The following is a 20,843-nucleotide window of genomic DNA, read 5'->3' as shown; positions in this document are numbered from 1 at the left end:
CTACTGGATCAAATGCGTCTAATAGACATATACAGAATATTCCATCAAACAGCAGCAAAATATATGTTTTCAAGGGCACACAACATTCTCCATGATAGATCATATGCTAGGTCACAAAGCAAGTCTTAATAATTTTAAGATGATTGGAATTTTATCCAGTATCTTTTCCAGACACAATGGTATGAAACTAGAAATACATAATAGGAGGAAAGCTAGAAAAGTCACAAATACATAGGAATTAAACAACAGGCTTGTGAACAACCACTGAGTCAAAGAAGAAATCAAAAGGAAAATAAAAAAATATCCAGAGACAAACCAGAGTGGAAGCACAGCATACCAAAATGTATGGGATGCAGCAAAAGCAGTTCTAACAAGGAAGTTTTAGCAATAAACTTTTACATTAAGAAAAAAGTAAGATCTAAAATAAACAATCTCAGGGACTTCCTTGGTGGCACAGTGGTTAAGAATCCACCTGCCAATGCAGGGGACACGGGTTCGATCCCTTGTCCGGGAAGATCCCACATGCCACAGAGCATCTAAGCCCATGTGCCACGACTACTGAGCCTGCGCTCTAGAGCCTGAGAGCCACAACTATTGAGCCTGCATGCCACAACTACTGAAACCCTCATGCCTAGAGCCCATGCTCCTCAACAAGAGAAGCCACCGCAATGCAGAGTAGCCCCTGCTCACTCAACTAGAGAAAGCCTGCATGCAGCAACGAAGACCCAACACAGCCAAAAATAAATAAATATAAATAAATAAATAAAGATACTAATGCTTTAAAAAAATTTAAAAAAAAAACAACCTTAAATCTCAAGAACCTAAAGAACTAAGTTAGCAGAAGGAAGTAATAAAGATTAGAGCAGGAATAAATGACATTGAGATGAGAAAGACAACATAAAAGATGAACAAAACTAAGATTTAGTTTCTTGAAAAGTTAAAATTGACAAACCCTTAGCTAGACTAGGGAAAAAAGAGATGACTCAAAATTATGAGTAAAAGAGAAGACATTTGATACCACAAAAATACAAAGGTTCAAAGTGACTACTTTGAACATTTATAAATCAACAAATTAGATAATTTAGAAGAAATAGATAAATTCCTAGAAACATACAACCTACCAAGTCTTGAATCAAGAAGTAATTAGACAATCTGGACAGACCAATAACAATCAAGGGGATTGAACCAGTAATGAAAAATCTCCCAGAACAGAAAATCCCAGAAACCAGGTGGCTTCGCTGATGAATTCTATCAATCATTTAAAGAAGAATTAATGCCAGTCCTTACCAAACTCTTCCAAAAATTGAGGAGGATGGAACACTTCCAAGGTTGTTTTATGAGGTTAGCATTACCCTGATACTGAAGCTAGACAAGGCCACTGCAAGAGAAGAAAAGTATAGGCCAGTGATCTCTAATGAACGTAGATGCACAAATTCTCAACAGAATACCAGCAAACCAAATTAAAGAGAGCCCTGAAGAATCACTACACCATGATCAAGTGGGGTTTATCCGTAGGATGCAAGGATGGTTCAACCTATGCAAATCAGTCAGTGTGATGCCCCACATTAACAGAATGGAGGGTAAAAATTATATGGTCACCTTAATAGATGCAGAAAAGGCATCTGACAAAATTCAGCCCCCTTTTATGATATAAACTCTCAACAAATTAAGTATAGAAGGAATGAACCTCAGCATAATAAAGGCTATATATGACAAGCTCGCAGCCAAAATCATGTTCAGTGGTGAAAAGTTAAGAGCCTTTTCTCTGTGGTCAGGAGCAAGACAAGTATGCCCTCTCTTTTCTTAAATAATTTATTTTTATTTTTGGCTGCATTGGGTCTTCATTGCCACATTGCATCCATAAAGCAAAACCAAAATGCTGTTGGAAAATATTGACCCATATTGCATTTTGTTCATTTCTGTTGTGGGACTTTGTACATTACACTTTGTGTTAGTTACGTCTGTCCTGTCTGTGTGCTCCCACAAGACTGTATGCTCCTTGAAGACAGGAACATGGTAGTGACCTGTGATGACTGGGTGAGTGAAGGCTGGTAGACAGTCAGTTCTCTCTCTTTTTTTTTTTTTTTTTTTGCGTTACGCGGGCCTCTCACTGTTGTGGCCTCTCCCCCTGCGGAGCACAGGCTCCGGACGCACAGGCTCGGCGGCCATGGCTCACGGGCCCAGCTGCTCCGCGGCATGTGGGATCTTCCCAGACCGGGGCATGAACCCGTGTCCCCTGCATCGGCAGGTGGACTCTCAACCACTGCGCCACCAGGGAAGCCCCTCAGTTCTCTCTTAGCATGCCCCTTGGAACCGCTTTGGGCTCACGTTCCAGGTATGGACTCCTGTGTTCTGATCGTGTGTGGCACTTCTGGGACATTCAGGTTTGCCCAGTTTCAAAGGCAGTAGAGCTAGAGCCATCCTCAGCGGGCTTGTGTTTATTCTACTTAATGTGCAAATAAAACAGTTCCAGTGATCTTTTTAATTTCAGGGTTGTTTGTACACCAGTATATCATCACACTGTTGTTTCAAATGTATATCTTTGGATGAATCCAGGGACATCACGTGAAAGCTCTGGCTCTTTCTGGACTGGGAAGAAGTAAGGAAGTGTTGAAGGAGTTTCTCTACTGCCTTGCTTTAAACCCTGAATGTAACTCAGTGAAGAAAGAAGTGCAGAAGGTGTGATTTCCTTTCAGTGACTTTCTTCTTGAAGTCTTATTTTCAGCCTTTGTGTCCATGCTGAGTCGCTGCTACATGTACAATGAACAGGAAATGTAGTTCTGAATATTCACGACAGTGTGATTTAAAACACGCAGTGATAATGATGAGTTCATGCATTTGATAATGCGGCATGTTCATGAGACAGTGTATACATACCTCAATTCTGCTGAAATAATGACACGTATTAGTGAGGCAGGGTAGATGTGTGCAGCTGGGGAGGCGAAGGGATTTACCCTAGAGTTTGTAATTCAAGGACTGTAGTTTGTGCACACGCCCTGTAAGAGACATCATGATATATGCAAAAGATATCAGTTCAGCTACATAGGTTGACTTGAAATTTTCAACAAAGCTTCACCAACATGGAGCAGTAACACCTGCTCTTTTATGCAAATCTTTAACCCAGTCTTATTGGGGGTCATCGAGTCACACTTGATGTAGGGACCTGCCCTATAAAAAAGCCTGTATGGTAGGTACACAGTCTTAGCATTTCCGATGACAAGGCGTCCTTGTTTTTACGTCAACGTTTCCATATTTTAACACTGTTTATTTTCAACTTGTACGGTATACTTACCCTGTAATTTCCACTCTACAGTTGAGTTTTAGTCTCTGGAGCAAGAGAAAAGTTTTTCCTCCTTCATTTAAACCGCCTTAGATATTAGAGAAGAGCTGTCATCTTTGCCTTAACTAGCTCTTTGAACCTAACATCCTCTCCCCTTAGAACAGGGTTGTCAGGTTTCCTCCTCTGGCTGCCTTGCTGTATACCCCGAACTTTAGCCCCTACATCCAGTGGCTGCAGGTGGTGAACTTTTATCTTCCCTGTGTTCACTGGGAGTTTATTTTTAGCCTACCATCACACTGTTGGCTTCTGTTAGAACTGTAATTAGCCAGAATAGCGAGATTTTTTTTTTAAATGAGAACTTTCTAGCAATATTTTTATCCTTGTGTAGTTGACTGGTCTTTGTTAATCCTGTTAAATTGTCACTCGTTGGTTTTGATCACTGTTTCAACTTGTCAAAATAATATTGAATCTTGAGCTGGCTATTTTTAACGATTCCTGCCTGCTCTCTCACCTGCAACTTTCACAAGAATCGTAAAACATATGTTACCCCAACTGATCCTTACAACGGCATCGTGAGAAGTTCAGCCCGAGCTCAGAGAGATTAAGCAGATTCAGGAAGGTCCCAGGACCAGGATTTAGGTCTTGTGGATTCTTGCCTGTCTGGTGCTTTTGCATGCAGACATGATGTTTTCCCTCCAGCGTTTTACGGGTGCTAGGTATCTTCTGTCCCAGAGGGCGCCAAACAGTGCCAGCCTCCTGATGCCCGTGAGATGTGGTTCCCTCCCTGGCAGCCTCCTGCAGCTCTGCTGACCCCTCAGGGCCAGTGCTGAGGACACTGACGTCCCTGCTGGGATGCTGATCCTCATGCCCCAGAGGTCGTGGGTTCTGGTGCACTCAGTTGTCACCTGCAGCGCAGTGGGTGCATTCTTCGTTGAGGTTTCAGGGAATCCTCTACGCTTCTCTTAAGCCCTTGGATTCAGCTGAGTCCATGAGTTTCTGCAGGACCATCGAGGGACTGGCCGGTACTTCCCACCACCGCCAAAAGCTGCTGAACCAGAACTGTGTCCCTTCACCTTCTCTTCCTTTAAAGTTCTTACTAGTTGACTCTTCTGGTTCTCTTGTAAATTAAGCAGCCCTCTAGAACTATCTTAATCCTGTGAGTCATCACAGCTTAGGTTCAGTCTGGGACCCCCTGCAACCGATACACCCCACATTTCTCTCTTATCCCTGAGACATTTAGGGGAGATTTTCTGTAGCAGATGTGTAAGGACCAAACTGAAAGAAACTGTAATGCTCATATTTTGTAATTGGTAAGAGTAAGATGGACAGGAACTGGGGGCTAAAATGCTTAAGATGTTGCCTGTGGTTTCAGAAACACTTGAATTTTAAAACATTGGCAGTTGGAATAGGGTAATTATTCTTGTCAATGTTTTAGGCCTGTTTGGCCTCAGAGTTTCCTCTGAGTCTTTCAGGTATATGATGTATTTTTCAAAAGTGTCTTAAAATATATATTTTTCTTCCTGGCAATTTTACAGGTAATGTGTGAGGTGTTTTTCCCTGCTTCAGAAAACGTGCCTCAGAATTTAACATCTTCCATCCAAAGCAGAATGTTGAACACAAGATTAATGGCTCAGTGTCAGAACCACATAAGCAGCCAGGCTCCTGTGGAGGGAGGTGGCAGTGCAGGGAGTTCTAAGGTGGGAAGTGCACATGTTTGTCAATATTACCTTGATTAAGCTTTATGTAATTTTGAACATTTACAAGTTACTCAGACGGTTGCATTACGTTAGCTACAAGTACTTCTTAAGACCAGTTCTGGCTTCTCAACCTGAGAATTGACACTTTTAAAGGAATTTGATGGAAGTAATGAAAATCACTGAAGATTGAAAGAAACTTATAGAACATCTCCAAACAACCCACAACATCAGGAGACTTGATATTATTTTGTCTTGGAGAAAAGAGAGCAGAGGGATGGTTTGAATATATGAAGATTGGTGTTCAGTTGATCTGTTTCAGGAAGAAATTATCCTTATATTTTACCGTGAAAAGTGTAAAGTTCATCTTAGACGTTAATAGATGAAACCAATTATGAGGGAAGAGTATATGCTCTCTTTTTCCAGAGATTTCTAAGGAAGGCTACTGCATGATTTTTTTTTCTCTGATGCTATGATTTCTTTAAAATTCAGGATTCTTTTTTCCTACTTAACCAGAATCCATCTGAGAAACAGGATGTGGTTAGAAATACCAATTCTTCAGTGTTATATTTTATACTGGGCCTACACTGTGAAGAGGATAAGGAAGTGTTAGAAAGTTTTCTTCCAGCGGCGCTGAGCACTGGTTTAAAGAGACAGTTTCCGAATGATTTGGAGGATGCGCACGATGTGAACGCCCCTGGAAAAATTCCCAAGAAAGGTCAGTAAGGCTATTTTGTCAATGAGTGTGTGACCCTAGAGTGATAGAATGTTGGGTGATACTCAGTATACTTCAGAAAAATTTTATATAGGTGGTTTGAAATTAATGAAATGGACATATCACCTTCAAGATTGTAGGACAGTTTAAATGTTTACCCCTACAGGACTTCATAGTCAAAAATAGCAGAGAAAATTTAGGTATAACTTTCACTTTTATTCATGCTTTACAGATAAATTATGGCTGTATACAGTCAGCCCTCAGTATCCGCGGATTCAACCAACCACGGATCAAAAATATTCAGAAAAAAAAAATTCCAGAAAGTGCCAAAAGCAAAACTTCCTTTTGCCCTGTGTAGGAATGATTTATTAATACATAGCATTTACATATATTACTATAAATATTATAAGTAACCTAGGGATGATTTAATGTACAGGCACACCTCATTTTATTGTGCTTTGCAGATTTTTTTTTTTTTAACAAATTGAAGGTTTGTGGCAAACCTGTGTTGTCAGAAGATAGCACATTTGGTGATAAATTATTTTCAGTTAACACATGTACATTTTTTTAGACATAATGCTGTTGCACACTTAATGGACTACAGTATAGCATAAACATAACTTTTACATGTGCTGAGAAACCAAAAAAAAAATTTGTGTGATGCAGTTTATTGCAATATTCACTTTATTGCAGTGTACTGGAACTGACCCTGCAATATCTCTGGGCGATGCCTGTACGTGGGAAGATGTGCTTAGGGTATATGCAAATACCACACCATTTTACGTAAGGGACTCCAGCATCAGGGGTCTTGGTGTCTGTGGGGATCCTGGAGCCAGTCCCCACGGGGATATGGAGGGACAGCTGTACTGCTAATCCCATCCAGCATGGTTTGTTACATTGGTGTAACATACTTTATCCAGAGGAAATACAGTTATCACATGCTCTTACCCAGATGTGCAAGTGTTAATTATAGCATTTAACTTTTTCAGCAGCTGATTCCTCACCCCAAAGGAACGTGAGCTCTAACGTAGGAGAAAGTGCAGAGCTCCTGATAGACGTGGCTGATTTTGAGTGTGCCCTTTGCATGAGGTAGGCTGACATAGAATCTACGCAACTGTGAAGAATTCAGCCTTTCTGAATTTTGTATCCTAAACATAACGGGCATTTTATTGTTAGAGAAATTACATATATCTCAATAACAATTGATTTTTTTTTTTTTTTTTTTTTTTTTTTTTTTTTTTTTTTTTTTTTGGCTGTACGCGGGCCTCTCACTGCTGTGGCCTCTCCCGTTGCGGAGCACAGGCTCCGGACACACAGGCTCCGCGGCCATGGCTCGCGGGCCCAGCCGCTCCGCGGCATGTGGGATCTTCCAGGATCGGGGCACGAACCCGCGTCCCCTGCATCGGCAGGCGGACTCTCAACCACTGCGCCACCAGGGAAGCCCAACAATTGATTTATTTTCTAAAAATATGATTAAGGAAGTTACAAATGGAAAATGGATATAAGTGATTTCTAGAATTCTTATAAAAAGGTTATTTGAAAATGTCTTCTGGGCATTTCTTGCTGAAAACCCAGATGTTTTCTCCAGGTTGCTCTTTGAGCCCGTCACTACGCCCTGTGGACATACGTTTTGCCTAAAATGCCTCGAGCGCTGCCTGGACCATGCCCCACATTGTCCTTTGTGCAAAGAAAAACTCTCAGAAGTAAGTATTTCTTGGGAACTGACAATTCCTAGCACTTTTTTTTGCAGTACGCAGGCCTCTCACTGTTGTGGCCTCTCCCGTTGCGGAGCACAGGCTCCGGATGCGCAGGCTCAGCGGCCATGGCTCACGGGCCCAGCCGCTCCGCAGCATGTGGGATCTTCCTGGACCGGGGCATGAACCCGCGTCCCCTGCATCGGCAGGCGGACTCTCACCCACTGCGCCACCAGGGAAGACCCCAGCACTTTTTTATTCGGTCTCAGCCTACTTCCCCTTCACATCCAGCTTTAATTCCTCAGTCCGTCAATGCCCTTTCCCAGTCCAGATCAAGTCAACTCTTTGCCTTTTGTGTGCGTCTGTATAAGCAGCATCGCAGTGCCAGAGTAAACCCACAAAATCGGGAAGATTAAATTTCACTTTAAATTCATAATCTTAAATCTGAGACCCAAAACCTTATTAGTCCTTTTTTTTAAAAAAAAATAAATTTACTTATTCATTTATTTGTTTTTGGCTGCATATGGTCTTTGTTGCTGAGCACAGGCTTTCTCTAGTTGTGGCGAGCGGGGGCTCCTCTTCGTTGTGGTGCGCGGGCTTCTCACTGTGGTGGCTTCTCTTGTTGCGGAGCACGGGCTCTAGGCACATGGGCTTCAGTAGTTGTGGCGCACGGGCTTAGCTGCTCTGCGGCATGTGGGATCTTCCCGGACCAGGGCTCGAACCGATATTGGCAAGCGGATTCTTAGCCATTGCGCCACCAGGGAAGTCCTTATTAGTCAACCTTACTGTGCTTCTCTGGTAGCTTCAGCTTTTCACTCTCCAGAATAGTTCTTTCATATCTCTCTTCTCTCCCACCACCTGCTACTCACCCTCCCTGACATTATGATACTCATGGAAAGGGTATACGCCAGCAAAATGGGAATTGTCTCTTCCTTCCTCCAAGGGAACCCTTTCTTTTGCGCTTCTCTCATGGGGGTGGGGGGGGGGCATCCGGGGACACCCCTCCCCCTCCCCTCCCTCTCAGGGCCGACCCCCCTGCTCTCACCTCAGTCCCTTTTGTCTTCTGAGACCACTCCCCTGCCCCCACCTCCTTGTTGACCCTTGACTAGGAAGAAAGCTCTTTGTCCTTAAGAATTAATTACCATGTGGTATTATTTAACTTTTTCTTTTGTTCCAGTTGTTGGCAAGCAGAAATTTTCATATAACTACTCTGGCTGAAGAATTAATATTTCGATATTTGTCAGACGAACTGTCTGACAGAAAGAGAATTTATGATGAAGAAATGACGGAGCTTTCAAAGTAAGTCCCTGTGCTCCAGGTACTTGGTGTTGAGTTCAGGCTAAAGAAGGAAATCCTTGTTAATCTCACGGCTTTATCTCTTTTTTTTTCCCCTGCCTTTGGCAGAGAAATTAGCCTCCCAAAAAATTAATTGCAAAGAGTTTATGTGAATTTAATTGAAAAAGTTTGTGAGAAATATTTCAAAAGTGTGTTTTGACAATATTATATGGTTGCTTTTTGTATCTAAATAAGCAATGCTGAATTTTTCAGAATTGAAAAGGCACAGGACATAGAAACAGAAGGGAAAAAGGGATTACCACTGAAAATAGGCTTGACAGTTATTTTTTTCTCTTTTAAAGTGATTAAAGTGTTGCGTTGTAGTGACCTGTAGTATTGAGACCTTATCATTCTTCTACTCTTTTTTTATTTAGAACTCATTCCCTTTGACGGCTTTCATCACAATTGTTTTATTTACTTTTCTTGAGATATAATTGACATCTCACATTGTATTAGTTTCAGGTGTACAACATAATGAGTTGATATTTGTGTATATTGTGAAATGATCGCCACAATAAGTCTAGTTAACATGTCTCCAGACATAGTTACAAAAATTTTTTTCTTGTGATGAGAGCTTTTGAAGATCTACTCTCTTAGCAACTTTTAAATATGCAGCTCAGTGTTACTAACGATGGTCACCATGCTGCACCTTACATCCCTAGGACTTATTTATTTCATGACTGGAACCTTGTGCTGTTTGACCCCCTTCACCCATTTCACCTGCCCCCTCCTGTGGTAACCCTGTCTGTTCTCTGTGTCTATGAGCTTGGTTTTGTTTATTTTTAGATTTCAAATATAAATGAGGCCTTACGGTGGTATTTGTCTTTCTCTGTCTGACTTATTTCACTTAGCACAGTGTCCTCAAGGTCATCAGAATGTTTTTATAGTGATCATAAACATGTTCTCAGATTAAATAAGAGGGCTTGGCAGGGAACCTGGGTCAGCTGAGAACTTTCTCAAGCTGTGGCCCTTGGCTTTCTTTTCCCACCTAAGCCTGGGGCAAACCTGAGGGGTTGGTAACTGAGAGGGCTGAGGTTGGCTAGCTTTTGCCGTTTCACAGTGACTCACACTCCCTTCTGTTTCTCACAGCTCCACCTCTAAGTTAACATTTCCCTCACCCCGCAGTCTGACCAGGGATGTGCCCATCTTTGTGTGTGCCATGGCCTTCCCCACCGTGCCCTGTCCACTCCACGTCTTTGAGCCCCGCTATCGGCTCATGATAAGAAGATGCATGGAAACTGGCACCAAACGGTTTGGCATGTGTTTATCTGCAGAGCACGCAGGGTAAGAATGACCAGTGTTCAAAGAAAGGGTTCTAATTAAATGTATCATTTGTCATTTTTCTTGAAGCAAAACAGCTTAAGGTGATGTGGAAAACCTCTAGTGTCTCCTATTACATAACAAAGTATAAGTTCAGGGCCATCCATGATGTGGTCCCACCCTTCGTTTCTAGCCTCGTCTCCTGTTCCTTCCTTTGGAACATCATACCTACTAGTCCATTGCCACAGTATTCGCCCTTCTCTAAAAAAAGTTCATGTTTTCGTGCCTCCATGCTCCCCTCTGTCTGTAATTCTCTTCTAGCTCAGCATCATAGAAACAAATCTGGTCCAACGTTTTAGGTCTAAAAAAATTATTACATCCTCCACAAAACCTTTATCCACACAGCCAGAAAACTTTCAGTCTTATAAAAACCCATGGTGCTTGGTTTTTTATCTCTTTTTGTTTCGTATCATTTTTCTAGGGAAGATGTTCCAAATCAGCAGGCAGCTCCCCTCCAAAGACTGCTCTGGGACCCCGGGTCCTGCCCACGTCCCGGCTTCCTGACCCTCTAGGGCTTTGTCGTTACTGCATGGTCCTGATGAGGTCATTACATCCAAGTTCTAGCTGGTGGAAGAGGCCCTGGTGCTTGTAGGGGATCCTGGAGAAAAGGGGCCCATATCAGTCACAGCTGCTCACACCTCCGGCAGAGGAGGCTGGGAAATGTAGTCCATCCAGGTGCCCAGGAGTTAGGGGAGAATGGATGTTTAGGGCTATCTGCTAGTTTCCACCATATATACCTAGGAACATATCTTTCTCAAGATGTATGTAGAACATTTATGGAGAAAATTCTACAGCTTTATTGAAAGATATTCAAGAATGGACAGAGATACTGTGTTCATGGGTACATAGACTCAGTGTCATAAAGAGATGTTCTTTTTACCCCAGTTGGTCTATAAATCCAAAGTAGATCCGGTCAGCATCACAAGAGGATTTTTCATGGAATTGCTCAAGCTGATGTTAGAATCATTATGTTAAAGACCAAGACCATGGTAGTTTTGAAAAAACCAGCTGAGCAAGATGGGAGAACATCCCTGCAATAAACTTACAAGTCCAAGTAAGTAGACCATTGAAACAGACTATAGAGATAAGCAGATCCACTCATATTTGGACTCCAAATTTATATGTAATTTTGTGAGAAAAGGCAAAACTCCTCAGTAAAAGGTACTCAGACAATTAGTGGGTAGTCCAGATGGGAAAAAAAATATTTTCTCTGCCTTATACTATACACAAAAAGTAACACATTTACATTCCCAATGTGAGATGTGAAAAACAAAATATTAAAACATTTAAGAGAGAATATTGGGGACTATCTTTACAATTGGGAACAGGGAGAGATTCTTTTCTTACACAAGATGCTGAGAGCGTTAGCGTAGAGAAAGAGATGAATAAATTTGAATTATTAAGATTTGATTCATCACAATCAGCATAAGCAAAGTGAAAAAACAGTTTCATAAGTTCCACTTCCACTGGGAATATGGAACATTCAGAAGAGATTTACTACAGATAAGCTACTGAACCTAAGTTTCCTGAACCCGTCAAAGTGCAGGTTGCTGAGGGTAACCAAGGATAGACAGGTCCTCCAGGGAGAGAGCAGACAGGAGCCCTGGCTCACCCACGGCCAAGCCCAGGAGAGGGGGAGAATTCAGCTGATGTTTTGGACAAATTTCTAATGGCCTCATGTGGACAAACATGAGAACCTTGATCCCCTGGATGCTGCAGAGTTGGCAGCCAAGTTCCTGGCCACAGACCAGGAGAGATATTTATCGCAGGAACAGGTTTTGTGGCTGAGACCGACTTTGGAGGAGCTGACGTGAGCTGGGGCACCGAGGCCTCCTTTGAAGGGGCTCTTCAGGGGGCTCCATGCGCACTGCAGCTGTGGGGTCTGATAAGACAGACCCTTAGGAAGGAGGGCACTTTATTGGCGATCCAGGCAGAGGTGTTATAACTCTACGCAGGTGTGTAACTTGGGAGTCCTCCCTCAGCATTAGTTCGGAGGTGTGTAGTGCAGTTGTTTATTCACTTTAGCATCAAATACCCTTGGGTTCAGATCTCAGCTCAATCTTTCTGTGGCCCTAGATCAGTTTAATTTTTCTGAGCCTCCGTGTTTCTGTGAGGCTTGGATGAATACGTATGATAAATTGCTCTGTGTAATGCTTGACACATCGTAGGCACGGTCAATACCATCAGGACGTGGAGGACAGTTAGAACCGTGACTGTGGGTAGGGTCACACGGGAGAGCTTTGGAGTGAGCATACAGTTTCCCGGGCAGCCCCAGTGTGTTGGGGACACGTGGAGGATGCATGTGGTGAAGGGAGGGACTGGTCAGGGAGGGCAAGAGTGCTGGGTCAGCGACAGGTCAGCTGGGGTGTGCCAGCATCACGTGTGACTCCACTGGGCTCGTGTCAGTAGAACGGCGGGGTGTTGAGGTGTGATGGGGAGACAGGGAGATGAAGACAGTGCTTTTTTTTAAATTAATTAATTTATTTTTGGCTGCGTTGGGTCTTCGTTGCTGTGTGCGGGCTTTCTCTAGTTGTAGTGAGCAGGACCCACTCATCGTTGCAGTGCGTGGGCTTCTCATTGCGGTGGCTTCTCCTGTGGAGCGTGGGCTCTAGGCACACGGGCTTCAGTAGTTGTGGTATGTGGGCTCAGTAGTTGTGGCACACGGGTTTCAGTAGTTGTGGCACGTGGGCTCAGTAGTTGTGGCTCACGGGCTCTAGAGCACAGGCTCAGTAGTTGTGGCACCCAGGCTTAGTTGCTCCACGGCATGTGGGATCTTCCTGGACCAGGGCCTGAACCCATGCTCCCTGCATTGGCAGGTGGATTCTCAACTACTGTGCCACCAGGGAAGTCCTGAAGACGGTGCTTGTAGATGCTTTTCTGCGGCAGTTTGTTGGGGAGGGAAACAGCATGGGGGAGGGGAGCAGAGTCTGAGGGGCGGGGGGTGGGGACAGTACACTAGTGCCCTGGCCAAGGGGGCTGGGTTTCAGGTCCACCTGTCCCCACTCCACTGGTTAGAAGGGCTGAGGCACAAGTACCCCGTCCCCGCCGGCCCTTCTCTCGCCATGTCGCACATCAGTGTGTTCCTCATCGGCTGCTGGTCTCTTGGAGGAAATAACCTTGCTGCTCCGGCGTGGAGATGCTCCTTGTTTCGTCTGGCTTTTTATTCCTTTAAGACCCAGGATTGCATCTGGGGAGAACTGAAGACCCTCCTGCAGTTTTAAAGTCAGGGTTGTTTCTCCCGCCTGTCCCGCCCAGGATCTCAGAGTCCGGCTGCATGCTGGAGATCAAGGACGTCAGGATGTTCCCCGACGGCAGCTCCGTCGTGGATGCCATTGGGATTAGCCGCTTCCGGGTTTTGAGCCACCGTCACAGAGACGGCTACAACACGGCCGACATTGAGTATCTGGAAGATGAAAAGGTGAGTGGTCACACCCACGGTGCCAGCTCTGTCCCCTTGCCAGCTGCTGTTTTTGGTCATCTGTGGGCACCGGGCCTTGTGGGGAAGAGGGCACAGTGCAGCGAGGTGAGCTCTGAGGTCTTGGGCCCAGGGAGCTGAGTGAGAAGAAGACCGGGTGCGGTGGCTCTCAGGGTCCCTCTTCTGTGCGGATAACACATCTGCTGAGAGGGTTTATTGACTATCACTGTGGATGATGACTCTTGGGGGTGTATGTATATATTTTAAAATGGTAGCTTAAATAGCTACAACATGAAATAATTTTAGTTTTTTTAAAAAAAAAACTCTCCACTACATATGAATATTTGATTTGTATTATATAAATCAAATTGAGAATGGTCATGTGTGCTATAATCTGATTCCTCAGTTTACCTCAATTTTCATAAATGCTGTTGTTTTATAACCAGGAAGGACCTTAGTGCTTTATTCCCATTTTACAGATGAGAAAATTCTCTCCTAAAGCGGCTGAGCAACTGGCCGAAGCTTCCACACAAGAGGCAGTGATGAAGCCAGAACAAACCTGGGTCCCCTGGTCCTCAGCCCAGAGCTGTTCCTGCTCAGTGTCCCTACCTAGGACTGAGCCTTGCTGGGCAGTGAGAGGGGCCCCGGGCAGCAGGGCACATCCGTCTGAAGCCTAAGGGCCTCCCCCTGGCGTCAGGCTCAGGCCGTGAATGCACTGTCGCTGTAACATATCCATTGGGATATAATATGGTGACATGGAATATAATTTTTAAAATGTTATAACTCTTTGACTTGGTAATTCTACTTCTGAGAAACTATCCTGAGGAAATGACAGCCCCTTCTCTCACACACACACGCAAAACCACTTTTGTGTAAATACTTATATTACTTGTATTATTTTAAAATGTATCTTACGTGAATGGTTGAGTAAATTATGGCACATCTCCGACATAGGATTGCATGTACTCATTAAAAATGATTCATGATAACATCGGGTACGTGCTTATATTAAGAGAAACATCTGGATGTTACAGACGGACAGACAGGGTAGATAGAGCTCCACTGTGTAAAAAAAGTGAAGATTTCTATGTTGAGCGTATATCGTGTTTATAAAACACTAATGAGTTACTGAAGTGTTAGATGCCAGGAATCCGCTCAGCAGACGCGGCCGCAGTCACTGTGTGATGGACACGCGTGTGATAATGAATTGTTGAAAAGGTTGTCTCTTCTCCTTGATCAGGTGGAAGGTCCAGAGTATGAAGAACTCACCGCACTGCGTGATTCAGTTTATCAGCAGTCTGTGTCCTGGTTTGCTTCACTTCAGGATCACATGAAAGAACAGATTTTAAGCCATTTTGGGTTAATGCCCAACAGAGAGCCTGAGCCTCAGGTATACCGTCCTTTTTCCTTTTATCATGCTGTTATTTCCTGCCGTAAGGTGCTAAGGCACATGATGCTGAGGGAAAACTTGGCGGTACCTGCTGTGCTATTTACTCCATTATGGTCGCTTATGAACGAGTTCACTTATCAGCAGCCCAAAGAAGCACCTGGTATAGTAGCATGTGCCTTTTGAAGCAAAGCGGTAAATGCTTTCTGATTAATACTACATGAAGGTAAGTTCTCTTCTCTCAGAAATCAGTTTGTTCTGATCGGCTGTCAACTTTTGTACTTCTCCCACCAACATGGGAAGATTTAGTAGTAATTTTAGTATATTGGCAGGAACACTTTATGTTTTGCATGTAAGATTGCCCTGCACCCAATGAACAGGCGTTGGATAAATGAAGAGAAAATCCCCAACTCTCGTTAAACGGGAAGCTTTCGTAGCCCTCGATCCCATCGTCGTGGGCTTTCTCCCTGCTCCCGGGACTGCTCTCAGTGACACTGGTTCTTTAAGTGATGAACGGGCTTCAGGTCTGTGAAGCATTTCTAAGTGTACATGACTCCACCTCTCCACATTTGGGTGGCACAGCCAGGTGGGGATGGTGTGCGCTTGTGACTGAGAGTGTATAGTGCGTCCTGCTGTGCCCGCTCACCTGTCCTGGAGAAAGGGGGGTAGGGCCAGGTCTCAGCAGGTTTAGGGTCAGATGAAATGTCTTTTGTATCTTTTCCATCCATTTTTATGTTCTTTTTCTGTCTCTTGGGGGATTTCTGTCTTTTACCCCCACTTGAGTTCTGTCTTTTCCAAACCCAAGACAGTGCCTTTAGCCTCAACTCACCTCCGAGTTCTTTCTCACCCTCCACTCTGTTATAACCCCTCCTCCTCTGTTCTGTAGCCTGGATTCAGAAAGCAAGGTGGTTAGACTAACTTGATTGAGGTATGAATCATTCTTTTCTGGGAGTTTTTGCTTATTAACCCAAATTAATCTCTAATTGTAACACATTGCATGATGGGAGTGGCTTAAAAACAACAGAAATTTATTATTGTACAGTTCTGGAGGTCAGAAATCCGACACAGGTCTCACCAGGCTATGACCAAGGTGATGGCAAAACTTTATTCCTTCCTGGAGGCTCTAAAGGAGAATCCATTTCCTGGCCTTTTCTGGCCACGAAAGGCTGCAGTGTTCCTTGCCTCTCACCTGTTTGTCCGTCTTCCAGGCCGGCAGCTTGCACCTCTGACCCCTCTTCCATAGTCTCATCTGCCCCTGACCACAGCCCAGAACAGCTCCCTGCTGGAAGGACCCTTGCGGTGAGGCTGAGCCCACCGAGGTGGGGGAGTCAGGTCCCTGACCCACTCACACCTGCAGTGTCCCTTCTGCCGTGTAAGCTGCCATAGCCACAGGCTTCAGGACCTGGGGGGTGAACACCTTCGGGAGACCATTAGTCTTCCTACCACAGAGGATTTTAGGTCCTTTGTGGGAGATCTTTTTATGCCAAGGCCCTTCCCATTAATCATGCTACTCAGTTTCTCCCCACTCTGTAAGATGAGGAGGGGAAGGGAGGGTGTGAATCATACAGAAGGTTGTTTTGTCCAACACTTGTGCCTTCTTCCCTTGGAGGGGAGATGGGTGCCTTCTGCACAGTGACATGGGCTGCCCTGTGTACTTTGGCCTCTGTGTTACTCCTGATCTCTCACCCTGAGCTATGGTGAGTGTCGAGCCACCCTCCCTGGTTCCCGGTTTGGATTCTGAAGTCAAAACATTAGAAGCAGGGCACCTTGGATGTCTTGGTTCCAGTACCAGGACTATTGAGAACAACTTTGTGCTCAACTTTTGCTTAGAGCTCATTCCAGAAGTGCCTGTTTGGTTATGTGAAATAAAGGCTATCAGGTCGCTTACTAGTTCATATATATGTATATGTATAATTAATAGTAACTATTAATAATATATAATTGATAGTAATTTCTTATATATTTAACAATAACTCATATACATAGATGTTTCATATAGAGGTATATTTGTCACTGTGTTATAAGGTTTATCTTACTATAACACTCAAACTTGTACACATACTGTTTGCTTTATAAACATTGTGCTGTATATAACATATTTAAAACTTAAAGAACAGTAACAGAACATTGGAAAGTAGAGGTAAAAATTATAGTCTCCTTTTCTGGCAGGTCATATGTTCTGAACTAGAGCTTTGAGAGAACAAGGGTGACTAATCCATAGCGTTTCCCTGTGGAAGATGCTTCTCTTGACACATTCTTCCTTTTGTGAATTTCCTCACATTTAAGTGTGTAACATGAAAGTAAGCTTTGTGTTTTGAGGGCTGAGTGAATTGTGCAGTAGACCCCAAAGAGAAGATGGCATTTAATTCTTGCTCACGTGTCTGTGGGTGAACAAAAGACAATTTTGGGGAAACAGGCTTGTATTGTAGGCGCTCATTTTGTGTTTCCCTCTGTTTTGCAGAATAACCTTCATGATCCTGCCTGGTCCTGGTGGGTCCTGGCAGTGCTGCCCTTGGAGCGGAAGGCTCAGCTGGCCATACTCGGCATGATCTCACTGAAGGAGCGTCTGCTCGCCATTCGGCGAATATTAGCCATCATCACGCGTAAGATGAATAGCCGACAAGAGCTGGTTAATAGCCGGGAGAGAAAGAATTGATTTTCTCTCTCAGGGTTTCTGGAAGCCCTTGTATTTTTATGAGGAGTTCCAGGCACGGACGAGTAACATCCATCCATCGTGCTTTGTAAGATGCTTGTCGATAGGGTTACAGAATGGAACACTTAGCAAACGTTGACCCCTGCTCAAAAGTTGGAAGTCTGTGCCTGGTGGAATCTGACTCTGTACAAGGTTAGCCTGAAATCTGAATGGATCCCACGGTTGGAAAACAACCTAAGAAAAATCTCTCTGAACCAGATGCTTTTGGTGTGTAGTTCACTCACAACCGGGGACAACCCAGATGATTGACAAGGGGTTTAGGTTTTGCAAGAAAGAAGACTCCCTTCCCAGTAGAGTGTCTTGCTCCTCCAGATGGGAGCAGCAGGCTTTGGAGGGAAATCACATTTTGATCTGGAAGCATATTTCTCAGAGTACAGGCTAACCAAACACGTGCTTAGGCTTTGTGTGTCACTGTGAAGTTGTCTGTGAGGTGGAGGAATCAAACGGTTGTCTAGTGGCAGGGCTGAAGTCAGTCCTTACCCAAGGAGTAGCACGGAACCGGTTAGAACCGTGTTTTATGTCCTGCAGTAGTTCACATGTTGTAAATTGCATGTTTTAATTAAATGAATATCAAAATACAAGAAGGGTACCTTGGATATAGAAAAATCTGAAAACAGTATAGTTGATTTGAGGATATGTACTTAAACACACACACACACACACAAAACAAAGAATGAATAAAGGGAGCTAAAACTGTACATGCATTGGGATGTTCAGAATACAACCAAAGTAGTGCAAAGAACCCCTTGAAAACATAACCCTGTCTCATTAATTCAGTGGATGTGAAGCATTTAGGAAACATCATCTTTCTACTCAGATTGGCATTAGAAACTAGGCCAATCAGTAAATTTGAGTTCACCATCCATCCACTAATATATGAAGACATTAAAAAGCTGCTATGAAATGGATATCTGTCTATTCCAGGAAAGCACATCAGGACAGTATACAAGGAGAGGGAGGCAGGTATGGGATGTAAACATGTAGCAGGTATGGGATGTAAACATGTAGCAAGTTTTTCTCCAACCCCAACCTGAAAATTATATTTGTTTTCTTTTTTAGTAAGTTTTACAGTGATCAGAACAGATGTTATCTATTAAAAAGCAGTGGTGGGGCTTCCCTGGTGGCGCAGTGGTTGAGAGTCCGCCTGCCGATGCAGGGGACACGGGTTCGTGCCCCGGTCCGGGAAGATCCCACATGCCGCAGAGCGGCTGGGCCCGTGAGCCATGGCCGCTGAGCCTGCGCGTCCGGAGCCTGTGCTCCGCAACGGGAGAGGCCACGATGGTGAGAGGCCCGCGTACCGCAAAAAAAAAAAAAAAAAAAAAAAGCAGTGGTATAAATCCCAACCTCTAGTGCATATTGGTGATGTTAATTGGAAGAGCCATTTGAACCTGAGATACCGAATCGTTCTTGCTGGCCTGACAGCTGGTGCATTTATTTGGCTTCTTGGTCTGTGAGGTGGATGTTCTTAATGAAGAGATGGTGAGAACCAGACTAGAGAATAAATTACAGCTTTAAGTTTTGCTTTACTTATTCAAGGTATGTGATGTTTTAGTTTTTTTAAATATATTTAATGATACTGAATGTTGGTTTATCAATCCATCAAGCATTTTAATAGAAAAACTTTATAATTGTATTTGTTTTTACATTGTAGGAGTTTTCAGTAGCTAAAACTCAGTTTCATCATGGGAATGAGCAAACACTATTCTTGTGTAACTTAGAGTCATAAAGAGAAAATTTGAATGTATTTTCCAGTCAGAAAATTTGAATGTATTTTCCAGTGCCTCTCATATTGTGAATCTCAAATCTCATTATGGTATAAAGGCATTTTGGCCAGGTGACTTCTAAAATATTTTATTAATTCCATGCATTGACAATAGTATTCATTACATCCTAACCTGATCATCTAAAAGGAAGCAAAACTGCATCTAGTGTGCCAGAGACCTTTGTTAGAAATGGTTAGTGACAGTGGGTATGCATTGACCATGCTCCATCTTTCTCTTTTGGAAAAATCTTCTACCTTAAAACCGTATAATTGCTGTTTCCATGTGAGGGTGTCCAAGTAACCACAGTGTGATCATAATTTCTCCGGGAGCCTTCCTGAAATTAAGTTTCTGTGCTCAGAGTGTTAGGGCTTCCCCATAACAATTGGATGCTATTGCTTTCTAAACCTCACTCTTTAAATATCATAACTTGCATAGTTCTTGAATCATTAAGTTATCTCTTCCTGATTCTGTCTGCCCCTTTCTGAGTCACCTCCTCATCCTGAGTGTTCTCGCATGAAAGCCTGTTCAATAGTGATGATGCGGACTAGAGCAACAAAAGTTTTTATTGTTTTTGTTTTCTGACACCAGAGGGAATGGACTGTGATCACTTCGTGCTCTGTCCAGCATCACACGTCCGCATCCTGTAAAACAGGAGAGGTTGGTGCTTCCTGAGCACTTAGATTACATTATTTATCATGAAGTCAAATGAAGGAAACAATATCCCAAGTCATATTAGGAAGGAAGCTTCCTTTTAGAAAGTTAAAAAAAAAAAAGAAAGAAATCCCAGCTCCGGTTTGCTGTAAAAGGAGAACAGTCCCCTTTCTCCTCCCCCTTCCTACCTTTTTTCTGTGATAGAGATGTCATTTCTAAGGATTTCTCAGGAAATAATGTAATCTCTCGTTCAAAGTCAGAGCATTCCAGTTTAATTTTACTGAAAGTGTTCTGACCCTAATGCTCTAGTTACATCAGAATAAAAACAGAATCTATTTAGAGTAATAACAGTGTGGGGAGTAATTTTTCTTCTTTAAATTTAGCACTGGAAGTATAGTACACTCTGTTAGGTATTTTTCCATTCACTCTCCTAAGTGGCTTGACTCCTAATTCCATCCCTGCCTGTGTCTTTGAAACGCAGCTAACATCCTGACAGGCAGTATTCTGAAAGCCCGGGAGATTTGGGGGGTATCTTGTTCCCTGTGTGTCCCTGTCTTCTGTATTGAAAGGATATTTTTGAAAGTTCCAAATTAAAACAGTTAAAATTTTTCAGGTTTATCCATGCAACCACTATAAGTTCTAACCAATTCACATCCCAAATTTTGGAGTGTGATCTCATTTTTATAACCAAAAAAATGTCTTTTCTTAAACTGCTCCTCCCACCCAAACCAAGAAACCCCGAATGTTTAATAATTTATATCTCAACTCTTAACATACGTCAGGTCTTACCATGGGACTTTCGAATCATCAAGGAACAAATTTATAGATGGTAAAATTGCTGTGACCCATATTATCATTTTGTCATAAAATTATTTG

The 20,843-nt window shown here is 43.3% G+C and overlaps 1 protein-coding gene across 2 annotated transcripts in view; it reads left to right on the top strand.

The window, feature by feature from the left end:
• LONRF2 (LON peptidase N-terminal domain and ring finger 2) overlaps positions 1–17,902 on the top strand; it is a gene marked incomplete at its 5' end in the record, with an annotated part of 31,315 nt that extends 13,413 nt beyond the window's left edge. Inside the window, 10 exons of one of the 2 annotated variants that reach the window (XM_082641955.1) lie at positions 2,557–2,679; positions 4,816–4,977; positions 5,491–5,692; positions 6,682–6,778; positions 7,278–7,392; positions 8,561–8,682; positions 9,844–10,002; positions 13,294–13,456; positions 14,694–14,843; positions 17,302–17,902. In XM_082641955.1, coding sequence (XP_082498081.1) covers positions 2,557–2,679; positions 4,816–4,977; positions 5,491–5,692; positions 6,682–6,778; positions 7,278–7,392; positions 8,561–8,682; positions 9,844–10,002; positions 13,294–13,456; positions 14,694–14,843; positions 17,302–17,496 — 1,488 coding nt within the window. In that variant the 3' untranslated portion in view covers positions 17,497–17,902. Of the gene's footprint in view, positions 1–2,556; positions 2,680–4,815; positions 4,978–5,490; positions 5,693–6,678; positions 6,779–7,277; positions 7,393–8,560; positions 8,683–9,843; positions 10,003–13,293; positions 13,457–14,693; positions 14,844–17,301 lie in introns of both variants that reach the window. The other variant, XM_082641954.1, reaches the window with a different exon arrangement.
• Between the last annotated feature and the right edge of the window lie 2,941 nt (positions 17,903–20,843).

The sequence above is a fragment of the Mesoplodon mirus genome (assembly GCF_964341445.2).
Source record: "Mesoplodon mirus genome assembly, chromosome: 14".
NCBI classification, from domain to species: Eukaryota; Metazoa; Chordata; class Mammalia; order Artiodactyla; family Ziphiidae; genus Mesoplodon; species Mesoplodon mirus.
This window is presented reverse-complemented; position numbering and strand designations above follow the sequence as displayed.